The sequence below is a fragment of the Lottia gigantea genome (genome assembly GCF_000327385.1).
Source record: "Lottia gigantea unplaced genomic scaffold LOTGIsca_41, whole genome shotgun sequence".
Lineage (NCBI taxonomy): Eukaryota > Metazoa > Mollusca > Gastropoda > Lottiidae > Lottia > Lottia gigantea.
Window position 1 is genome coordinate 328,785 of NW_008709421.1, and position 12,498 is coordinate 341,282.

The 12,498-nt window shown below is 34.9% G+C and overlaps 3 protein-coding genes across 3 annotated transcripts; 2 read left to right on the plus strand and 1 right to left on the minus strand.

Moving 5' to 3' along the window:
- Window positions 1-1,692: 1,692 nt before the first annotated feature.
- On the plus strand, window positions 1,693-1,914 carry LOTGIDRAFT_59244 (hypothetical protein; the record flags this gene model as incomplete). The annotated part of the gene is made up of 1 exon (XM_009060159.1): window positions 1,693-1,914. A coding segment is annotated over one exon (222 nt), but the record flags the coding sequence as incomplete, so codon positions are not given.
- Window positions 1,915-5,257: 3,343 nt separating this feature from the next.
- Window positions 5,258-8,264, plus strand: LOTGIDRAFT_233585 (hypothetical protein). The gene is made up of 6 exons (XM_009060201.1): window positions 5,258-5,439; window positions 6,073-6,183; window positions 6,568-6,652; window positions 6,979-7,140; window positions 7,598-7,686; window positions 8,180-8,264. Exons 1-6 carry the CDS (start codon window positions 5,293-5,295, stop codon window positions 8,240-8,242), a joined length of 657 nt encoding a protein of 218 aa, XP_009058449.1. The 5' UTR covers window positions 5,258-5,292; the 3' UTR covers window positions 8,243-8,264.
- A 1,767-nt stretch (window positions 8,265-10,031) lies between these two features.
- LOTGIDRAFT_99060 (hypothetical protein) lies at window positions 10,032-10,815 on the minus strand (the record flags this gene model as incomplete). The annotated part of the gene is made up of 2 exons (XM_009060202.1): window positions 10,032-10,317; window positions 10,700-10,815. Coding segments are annotated over 2 exons (402 nt in total), but the record flags the coding sequence as incomplete, so codon positions are not given.
- Window positions 10,816-12,498: the final 1,683 nt, after the last annotated feature.

A 12,498-nucleotide genomic window follows, 5' to 3' on the forward strand; every position in this document is an offset into this window, starting at 1 on the left:
ACTTCCTTCCGTTTAAAGGGGCAGTATGCAACATTTTTCATGATTATGAACGGTTTATAAATTTTCTAAAATATGCTATTTAGTTTTATGTATCTGTTTATTTGGTACTATAATACTATAATGGAGCAAACATTTAAAAGGGTCATATGATTGCCCAAGGGTTTACAATCATTCTCATCACCAACACAGATGTAACTTGAAATTTGCAAACAAAAGTCGTATAAGTCCACATTTAATCCAAATTCACAGTCGCAAACAAAATACACTTTAGTTTTGAATGCATAGTAAAGCGTTAAAGTTAATAAAAACTAATGAAAAAAATTATATACTAAGGGAAGTAACTTTGACAAAAAATATGATTGATCTGGCAATAAGGCCTACCATCTTTCCATAAAGAACGGATTGTCAATAGTTTATGTCTGTTTATTTTGCGAATAGTGATGTCATCAAACACAATAGTTTGAGTGGAATTGCAGGAGCCACAGATGTCTGATAGAAAATTGAAATGGGTGGAAAATGATGCTATCAGTGTCCCTGATACACATATTTTTTCTTAATTAAAAAACCTCTTTTCTTTACAATCTCTTCAAATCACAAAGTTCAACCATTTATTATTTTATTTCCGAAATCTCGTTGAAAAAACTGTTCAGTGGATTCATGTTGTAACATTTTTGTTCTAAAAAATTATGATCGAAAACAAACTTCGCCAGTCATTGATCAATATACAACACGTTCAAGTACTCAAAGCATAATAATTAATTTAAAATTATAAAACGCGACATCAATCACTGCGCTTCAAATAGGGTTAAGATCTCACGGGCGTTCTATCCTTTGGCTGTTTAAAACATAGGACATTCGACTGATATATGAAATGTCGTAATCAGGTAATGTATGGAGCGGCTGTTAACTCGTGTGTGACCTTCATTAATTATTAAGCTTGCATTGTATGCTTGAATCGAGCTATACCATCTTTAACGCCATGTGACCTGGTTAAGTGCGGATAAAGAGTTATAAAAAAGTAGTCAAGATCATTATGACTTTCTTTCACTAACTGATCTCTCAATACTGAAAGAGTCTGGATGTACAAATGTCGGATTAGCTAGCTATTTTTAGTCCAGTCGTAGTACAGGTTTTGTTGAGCGCGTGTTAAACAGAGATTCATTGTAAGCGATGGTAATGGATGATATACCTAGTGCTTAATCGAGGTATTTGACAATAACATAAGGACTAGTGCAGATATATAAGCCTTAATATGCTGTTATTTTTATTCAACTTGTCAAAGCTGTAAAATCGTCTGCTACAATTTGGCGGGAAACACAAAGAACATACAATCTTGTATGTAAATATCTGTTTTCATTTTTCCAATATGGCGATTTTCAAGTGAAAGGATTTAATACATGAATTGAGTTGAGGTTGGGAAAATAAGAAAAACTGGACTATCTACAGTGCTTTGTCGTACTGAATTTTATAGCCAATAACCCTGGCTCAATTCTTCAACAGTAAATCAGAATTAAAATAAGTTAAGTTTGTGGTAGGTTAAATCGGGATTATCGGATTAATTATCTAGGTTAAGCTGGAATAATATGTTTCAGAGACTTGATTCAGTTTGAAAACTGTGCTCTGTTAGTGTTTTGGTGCATTCTGTTTTGGTACAAAATGTATTATTCAAGACAAAACAAACGTGGAGCCAATTTTTCTCAACATGAACGAGACGTTCTGATAGATTGTGTTCAAAAGTACAAACATGTCATTGAAGATAAGAGGACGGATTCAAAAGCTATTTATAAGAAGCAGAAAGCCTGGGCAAGGATTCTTGTGCTGTACAATACTCAATTGGGTGTCACCAAACGTGCTGTAAAACAACTTCAATCGGCATGGAAAAATATGAAACGCCAGACCAAGGTCTTCAAAGCGCCTGTAAATATGGACGGTGACAGAAGAATCGAGGACAAACGAAGAGAAAATGCCAGAGTGTTGTCTGTATTAGAAACCTCTTCAAACGATCTTGGTAACGAGTCAGACAACAGTCAAGCTGGTGAATGCCAAGATGGTTTTTATATTGAGACTAATGATATAGGTATATATTGCAGTTTATTACGTCTTTCAAAATACTTATCATTTAACATAAAGGAAAGAGTAGCCTGAGAGGTCCCCTTGACTATTATTGTGACCCTTTCTTGCTCCCTTAATCTAATGATTCATATAAACGCCCCTGATGGCAATAACAACTCGTTCTTGGTGATTTTCATGATGCCGTAGATCGACAGCAATTAAGAAAATATGTCATTTGTTCCTAGTTCCCCACTCTACTTCCATATAACACCAGTACGTATTGTTCCCGAATAAAGACTCGGCAAATAACATACATCAAATCGTTCCATAAATGAATAATTCTTTCCTAAGATGTTTCTGGACGGCATCATCGGTACCTTTGCTGTTTTCCTTCCTAAAAAGACCATGTTGGCCCTTCCCGAAAACCAAATACAGGTCTGCGATTTAGAATTGTAAGACACGCAACTATCGGAAAATACACAGGCCTTACTATATTTTTTGAAATTAATGTTATTTTTGAAACCTATTTTTCAGATATCAAGTCAGAGCCAGTAGACAATGGTTACCAACTTTCAAATCCATCAGATGTTACTTTACCACCGTTGTCAGGGAGCCATGTCAGTGTCAGCCAGTCGGAACAAGGAATTGGTTTATCGAACGAGACTGCCCAGTCCTTTCAGCCTAAAATTCAAATGGTTCATACGCAGGCCATTCCAATAACCAATGCAAAACCCAATCCCAAAGTTCAATCGTCCATCACATCGCGGTTGTTAGCTCCTAAACCACCACCAACATATCAAGTCATTTTACAACCCCATCAAAATGGCGGTAATCTCATTCAACATTTACAACCGTTAGTTAAAAAACCAATACCACTATCTCGTAAACAAAAATCAGTGTCAGCGAGTCCTAAAACTTCGATAACAAATACAAATACCCAAATTATGACGAATAACCAACCATCTTATATAACATTGCAGCCTTCAACCGGTGTTAATCAAGATACGTCAATGACGAATCAATCCCATCAGGTGTCCTCTGTACTCAACAATATACCTTTAGTAGTCAATCAGAATTTACCAAACGGAAATGTATCATTGGCCAGTACAACAATGGCACATGTTAATCAACAACCACTAATCGCAAAGTCAGTGACAACTGGTCGAGTCACAGAGCAGCAAACCATTTCACAGGCGACAGTAAGCACTAGCTACTCTCACCAAGAACATTTAGAAAAAATGAAAACTCTTAAACTTGAACGCATCCTTATGAGAAGGGAACATAAAGAGAAAATGGCTATGTACACAGCTAAAAGAGAATACTATGCGGAAAAAAGACGCAAAATTGAACCTGGGACAGATTCATAATTATCATCTAGTTTTGAAAGGTCCCCAGGATCGTCTGAAACGAATAATTCTACGTCGATGTCAATTTACAAGACGTTGATGACAAGTGTTCGAAGAAATCCGTATTGTTTTCAATATTTTTATTTGTTTATTTGTTGTTATTTCTGTTACAATTAAATGGTTATGTACTTTACAAAATGATTTTAACTCATATTTAAATTCAGATGCAGGTGCAGATGCAGATATTATATTGTGGGCTACTAGTAATACACCTTCCATGATCTGGCGAAATTCTTCTAAAATCGCCTTCAGTCGAAGTTTAAACCAATAACCCTAAAAGTGAACATAAATTGCACTATAGCTTATCGATGACACGAAGAATACAAGCCACTGTTTAGCAATGAATAAGATATTGGATTCGTTACAAGTAGATTGAGTAAAACACGACGCAAAGCAAATTTACATCTATCACTTAAAAATGTTGTAAAATATTGAAATGCGTTACATTCACAGCTGTTTTTAATATTTCTCTTAAACATCATGTCACAGAGTTTTACGTTTTCATGGGAAGTTCTGAAAAAGGTCTAGTTCACAATCAATGTGCCTCCATGATCTGACGGTCTGTTCAATATTTTTTACTATATATTAATGAAGATTTCTGGAATATCCAGCGTATCCAACAACTTTTAACAGTGTTTTCGATCCGTTATCAAAAATTACCATGCAAATTGTTGATGCTACGGGTCAAATTTTCACAGGACACGATTTCACGAAGAATCTTGTCAGATCATGGATGGTAAGTGTATTACCCTGCAGCAAAAACACGAAACAAACCATCCAGATCTGAATGACTTTGGCATTTTGTTGAATGAATAACTTAAAATAGATTCAAAGGATTAAAAAGTTGTACAAATACTTTGTAGAAGAAATAGGACATACGAAGATTAGCGTTTGTTTGGATTAGCTGATACCAATAATCATATGATTATTATAATTTATGACTAAAATTGACAAAAATACAACATGACAACTAATCTGTTTCAGTTATATCAAACTGGGAGAAACAATTCATGACCAATTTGAACGTATTTAGGATAATTCAAGGGCAATAACTCAAAAACAGTTCATCGAAAAAAAAACAGCGTCGAGAACTTTCTCACATCCACAAGGTACTTTTAGACACATGGACTAACGAATAGATAGTGGAGTGAGCACCTATGGCGCAGTCATAATTGACCGACTAACAATAACAGTAACTGCGATCATCTACACCAACAACCAGATTAACAATTTGATATGAAATAGATATGGCAATTGATGGCAACTGCGATTTGTTTTCAGAGGTCGGTGACATCATAGGAAATAAAATCCAGAAATTCATGCCGCCAATATCAATAGCAGTTGGAACCCAAACCCAATTTTCCATTAGAAAAAATCGACATGGGCCTAGTGGCGGCCTCAGCCTCTCGATACTTGGGTTACAAACAGGGGTCAGCCTGACATAATTGGGAGACAACCGTCGAGGATAAGATTCAAAATGAGGCAGCCCCATTGAAGCTTTTATAGACAAGAACCCCCAATAGAAAATTGAAAACCAAATTGATTTATACCCCTGGCTGCCGCCACCACGGCATGAGCCCTCATGTATATGCCCGCGTAATAGTGTTTCGTACAAAAATGCTAGCACTTGAGTGAATTGCTCTATATTCTAGTAATCCAAATATTTGATTTGTTTAACTTTACATCCGGTCTAATCTTCCTAATTCAATAAACTTGACAGAAACAAATTCAGTTATCATTTATATTTATAAACAGGGGATAGTATCCATGTGACCTTTAAAAATTCACACCTTTAACCTTTTTCCCTCCAGTAAGGTTAGATAAAGTTGGAAAGATGAAGCTTCTTGTTCTGGTCTATCTGATAGCCGTGGTTTACAGTCAAAGTACAGTACCGGGATGTTGTGTTCCACCTCAATGGGAAGGATTGCAAGGAACCATAATTGGTCGTGTTGACGGATCTGGGCGACAACAGGTTATTTCGATAAGATTTGTGAAATTTCTTGCTCTCACTTGGCCTAATGTGGTGTGTTTAATTGATCATTTGGTTACAGACAAATTGATCCCTGCGTGTTGGGTGGTTGGTAGATGACAAGTTAACGTTCGCTTCCAGCGGATGCTGATATCGCAAACTAGGTAGTTGTTGGTAGTCTTGGTAGTTGGATTGGATCCCTGCGTGTCAGCACCTTCGACCTTTATAGATGACGGTAGCGACATGGTGGTATTGAGTATCGAGTATTCTTAATCATATCATTATGTTATTATTGCACATAATTAAGAGTTTAAACCAATCATTAATGTACATGTATCTACAGTCTGGATAAACAAAAAAAAAAATACTTTTTGACCTTTCTTGATCGATCACTCATTGGAACACCTCTACTTTCTATTAGGATTTTCATTTTGATAAATGAAAATAAGGGAACCCATCTTTAAATATCGAACCTTTAGTTCAGTGGTTTTCAGACAACGTTTTCACTGAAAAGGCTAGAAAACTATATAAGTTTACCGAAAACAGAGGTCATGAATATCTGTAATCAATATTTTTTATGTCCTACAAGCAAGAGACGCCCGGTATAAAATATGCTTTTTCAACTCCAAAGAAATGTTCTTTCAGGAAAATGTGGAAACTTTTTATGATCAAACTAATAATAGGATGGCCTTGAATGTTGCAACAGATTTTACTGGGAAAATGCAATATTTGAGAATTATTCAGCTATATAGCAAAGTAGGTACATATTATATTTCATATTATTGTTTATCGCACCATCTTGTATCCTATAAGAATTGAAATGAGTTTTTTTTAACTTTTTTTGTGTATCGAGGAGGCACGTATCTTCTATTGAACGCTGTGTACAAATTCAGATTCCCGTCCGCCGTGTATTGTTCCCTGCGTTCCGGACAAAAATGTTAAAAATTACAAATGCGACTACCATATTTTGCGATGGTGATACCCAATGAGGTACAGCAGATCAGTCTAGTTTGGCCAAGCACCGCTTTTTAAAATTTTAGAACCCTGTAAGAATATTTGGGTGTTGTTTAAGTCTTGAACAGTCCCACTTTCGTGGAAATCTTACATTTGATTGTATAATCTCATTTAATTTTATTGTAGAAAATACAATATGTCATCGATCTGGATACTCAAACCTGTAAATCCAATACCCTATCTGGAACTTTTCCACCTATATGTTTACCAAGTAAGTCCATTTCAAGGTATAGATCTTTCAAAATTCAAAACTTGGAATGAAGACATCAGCCGATCTAGTCATAGTGTATCGGTGATCAGAATTAAGCAAGTTTCAGGCCATTGGCGAGAGTTTTTAAATATATCTAAAAACGGTCATTGAGGCCGCATGCCAAAAGAATGAAGAGCTACTTTAACCATTGCCATTAGTTGTTAGTATTTTAACGCTCGTCGCAAACGTGTCTGTTGCATTGTTAATCCTTAACTGCCAATCGATTTAAAATGAAATCCGAACAGTAAACCAAACGTACAATAATAAAGCATACGTTTTTCTTTCAGAGGACGCTATGCCTGAAGGTCCTTACTATTTTGGTATTGGTGACACTAAACTGGAGTCGATTTCTTTCCGATTTAACGTTAGTGGTGCCAATGTTACGGTTTCTGCTTTAAGAGAAGGCTGTATTCCAATTTTAGAGAACATTGTCACTAGTGGACAAGGCAGTGAGTTATTAACTTTGTTACAATAATCATAAACACATTTGAGGGCTCTGGGTGACTTATCAGATTTGTCGTGGTGGACATAAGAGACATTGATCGGCATCGATCAGCCACATGTCGTAGATTCCGACCTCTCAGGTAGACGACCAGATTTTTTTGCTGGAAAAGAACATGGTCTGGTGCCAAACGGTGAAAACTGAGATTCTTCAGACAAAGGTCATATTCGCCCAGATGTTGCAAACGAAACTACGTATGGTTCTTACATGTTATTTCCATCGTATGGCTGATCGTTTAAAATCCAGTTCCTTCCAAATTCTGCCAGTTGTAAGGGTCGGCCTGAGGATCAACCAAGATAAATCTGACGGATTATTCTTATCATGAAGCTCGAAACTTCGTCTGATACAAAGCAACTAGACAAATAATTTTGAACCATTTTTTTTTTAATTCATTATGTTTTCAGTTGCTCAGATGCAGACGACTGGTTTTGTCAATTTAAGCCCGGGTATTAGTCAGCCAAGTATGTTTGATGTTCCTGATATATGTAACCAGGTATGCTCTGAACCAGTCAATCATTCGGCAATTTCCGTTTACTTTGTTTACAAACACACGTATTCCTAAACGATCACCCTCTGATATTGAAATTAACCAGAAACACGTGACAATTTGTACAGTTTCGGTAAATAATGTCTGCCATTCATTACCGTGATATCAGCACTTTCTCTGTAGGCCGTTTGCCACTCAATGATTTTATTATTCCTAGTTGCTTACAAAGGAATATCAGTACTCCATGCAAGTTCTGCGAGTTACAGGTTAAACCTCAAATTTTCTTGAATTGTCTTGAGTAAAGGACTGGTTAATGGAAGATGAAGTTTGTCAAATCGGTCTAATATTCGTAATTTGCAAGGAGTCGATATTTTTCTCATATAGCTAATATTCATATCTAATAAATAATGATTGAATGTGACTTGAATTTTTATAGGATTCTAGCATCAATATAATGGTTTTAAATATCACATCCGAAATTTCCTATTTTATTTCATAGGCTAAAGACTTGGGATTGGAAGCTTCGAGAATATACCAACGAAAATGGTTTCCTTTTTCGTAAATAAAATTCAGCATTGACTTTTAAAATGACTTTTTCTTATATGCTCACATGAATGGATGTTCAGCGTATATTTGCATCACCCCTGTCCGTACACGATTGCTCTTTAATACTACCTCTCGGCATGGAGGATTTGGAGGAATCGATTAGTCCCATGTATTTGGTGGAGTGTGGGTTTAGCACGGTTACTCACAATGGGGTGGTTTGTTGAAGATAATCATGCGAGGTGATCAACGACTGAAATTTACGTCACTTACCTCAGACATACAGAAAATCGTGAACGATCATTCGGCCCAAGGGTCACATTGAACTATCTCGAATTATGTGGATTATAATTTTATATCCATTCATGGTTAATCGCTGAATACATTTTTGAGTGAAATACGTTTCAAAATTACTAATAAATTTTGGGAAGGAATAATTTTGTAAGAGGGGAATATTCTCACTGAGGTTGAGGAGCATTTCGAAGAAACTTTACGAAGTTTGAGGAAACTTGGTGATCTTGTTCATTGGCGCCACATAACCACTCAAGTGGAGCAGGAGGCTGCCCAACAGATATATAAGTAACCATTAATCAATTCACATTTTCATAGCAAAGGGGTCAATTAAATTAATCAAATATATTAATATTTATTCATTTATGCATTTTTTAATCTAGAATCAATAACAATCACTTTATAACTTTTAACTCCATGTAAAATTACATAAATTCATATTCTTTAAATAAAATAATTGCAATCTGACATGTTTTCTCATCATGGCTGGTATATATATTCATCCAATTGAAAACATGAAAAGCAACATGTAGAATTGAAAATCTTTAATGATTTTACAGAATTAAAAAAACTGTATAAATCTGAGAACAACTGCAAAACAAATTTTAACACAGTTTTTGTCATTTTCATGCTCTACTCTGCTCTATATGTCTTTTTGCCTTATTTGCATATGCACATATTCACATCCAAAAACGGATTTTTTCAAAAAGAAAGATGCCAACTCAACTGATAAAGCAAGTGGTTCTTTTTGTACATTCAAGGGCAAACAGACACACATGTAAAATAAATGAAAGGTACAGATGCACAAATGGTGCGTCTGTCCCTTTAACAGACTCTCAAATTCGAAATAAAATACTGAGCTATTCAATGAATGCAATCATTATCATGCATAGCACATTCTTTGACACTTCTTGAAACACAACCACATTATGACAATGAAATATAATATAAACAATTAACTCTACAATAACATAACAATAAGGCATTCTTTAATTGATATTTCTGTGGTACAATTAAAACTTCATTAGACTTATAAATACATAATAGGACAAAATTATTTTGTACCCCCAATCATAAATAATATTTGAATTTTTTTTCTTTGGAACAGAACTGAAAGGACTAATTGCCACAACAGGGCATAAAAATAGCACTTTTCAGTGACATAAACCTTAGCACTATTAGCATAAGTAAAATATCAGTACCGTAATGTTCTTATAAAAACTAGAAACATTCTCTAAATATTACCACTATCAACAATTACGGTATAAACAACTATGAATTTGTTTGTTTTTGGGGCCCTGAACATCAGCTCCTTCATTTAAGGGTTGAAATACTTTTCCATTCTTGTGCCATGTGTACTTAATCTAGAGGAATTATGTGGTGTATTGATTGGCCAGCCCTCTCTTAGTATGTCTTATCACCACTATGAGCAATTTACATCAATAATGAAAAGCTTATTTTTTAATCTTCATTCTCTTTCCTCTGGCTGCCTTTAAATATTGGTTAATACGGTCACTGCGAAAGTTCAAATTTTTCTTTTCAAGCTTTTCTTTCACAATGTCTTTACTATCTTGGTACAAATTCTTTAATTTGTCATCCTCTGGAACAGAAATTTTTCCTTTCTTTTTCAAATATTTAATAGCAAAATTAGTGCCACCCAGAGTAACAGCATACCGTGCTGGTGTTGCCACTTTGTACATAAGATAGGCTAATGCTACATTTCCAAGACTACTAGAACGAAATGGTTTCAATAATGATTCACCGGCTCCAAGTTTTTCCAGAAAAGGTATGATATCTACACCACTGAAAAAGAAATCAAATAAGACAAAGTGAGTCTATGAAGGAATATTATGATACTGGTTAGTTGGCAGCTAAGATATCAGCCACAGTAAGAACAAGTAAGAACAACAAGATGGTTTATCCACTGGATCCACTGGATCTTTCGTTCTTCAGTACATAAATTGTAGTAAGAAGATCTTATTATTCAAGTCAATTCAATCCATACCGTCCTTTTAGCAGACGTTTGACATCATAGCTATCAGAAAGCTATCACTTGTTTTGTTGTCTATTTGACTTTGACTTAAGAATTGCGGTTTGGATACATCATTATGTCAAAGGCAAATTGGAATGAATAATGAGCATTGATTGTTTTTAACAAGGTGTCATTTGTTATAAATCTACTTACTATGCTGCAGCTGCATAAAATGAACTAAACCATACAGTTGAAGTTACTAAATGCACACCTACTAGAACTTTTCCATGTTTCTTGTACGCTCTTTTAAACCGCTTAAAAATTGACAAGGCTTGCTCATCTACATCATCATCCTTGTCATCTTTACTTGATGAAAATGTCCTTACACATAAATATGGATTATAAATTCTAGAGTCTACTGATATTAAAGATGAATTTTGAAATAATTGTGATCCATATGAATTGAAAAGAGTTCTTTGCTTTGGATTGTTTTTGGAAGACACTGCATGGTTTTTGGAAGGTGCTTGAAATTTATCTGAAATGTAAAACATCAACAAAAATATAGAGATAAGGTCAAAATAAATTTTAATATTCAAAACATCATACAGACTAGCTTGGAATCATTTACTATAGACATCTAAAGAAGCTTATTTTAAAGTTTGTTCTCAGCCATGTTATGGTTTATGTTCTTCCTGTGCATCTATTTTTTGAAAAAAAAAAAAAATTTTGCATCAAACACTTACAGAGACCAGTTTTCAAAAGCTGGCACTGATTCTCTTTTGATAAAGGTAACAACAATCATCAAAGAACTAAACCAAACTTAGTCACTAGGCTATATAGGCTGTCACGTGGGAATTATATTTTATAATGCCAACACTTGGAAGATGAGAAATTTCAAATTGCAAGTTACTAGAACAAGAAACCATTGGTTGACAGACCAACTAACGAAACCACATACTTTGTGAATAGACGTTCCCAGCCACAGTAATATTATTCTGATAACTTATGTCATTAATATTAATTCGAGGTCGTCTGCTTATGAAATCATCCACAGAAGATCGAACATGTTGGCTGAGTTTTTTCTCCAATTCCACTGTTAACCGTGGTCTAAACTGTTTAACACCTTGCGCCAACTTCCACACATTAGACATGATAACTAATTCAAGCAACTGATGGACATTAAACGAGTTGTTACGTTTATTTCGGCATGTAAAAGTATCGTGAAATGAAGATGTGACTTTCGTCAGGCACACATGCGATCCACCGAAAATAGGTACGTATCCTCTTTTACGACAAACAAATATCATCCATTTATTTATTTCCTTTCCTTTATAGTACATCTTGTCTTATTTTGTTCAAATTGTGTGTCCCTATGTTTCTTCTTATAAATGTCAGTTGACTAAATGCCTGCTTTACATTTTGCAATTATATGAGCGACCTTGAACTTCTAAGTTATAACGACAACCATCAAAGAATCTTTTGTTTTCATATTTCTATCAAAAGCGTGAACAATGGGTGAGGAAAATGAAACTTGGTGCTTTGATCACAGAAACTAACTTTATTACGCTTCGATATATAGTCAATAGTATTGTCAGTCGATTTAAAATTCACCTTACTTACTAGGCCAAACGAAATTATTATATTATTATTGATAATCTATTTTGGACATGCCTTCCTTTTGACCAATCTTAGAGTAGTCTCAGAAACAGGAATTTGTTCAGTAATAGCGTTCACAGCCCACTTTCAAAACTCAATGTGTGTACAGAATTATCAGTGTTTGATAGTTAAGGTAACGGCTGAGTCCTTGCCATGGACTCAGATAAGCATATATGAGAAAAGGCATATTCATAATATAGAAACAGAAAGTGAAACTTCTTCTTTGAGTGTCTACAGTAACTTGTGAACTTTTATTTAACAACTCTTGTGTATTTTTTTTCCAGAAAATAATGGAAATAAACCAGAGGAAAAAGAAGGTGGAGAATCTAGTAAAAAAGTGGTAGGTACTAAATTTC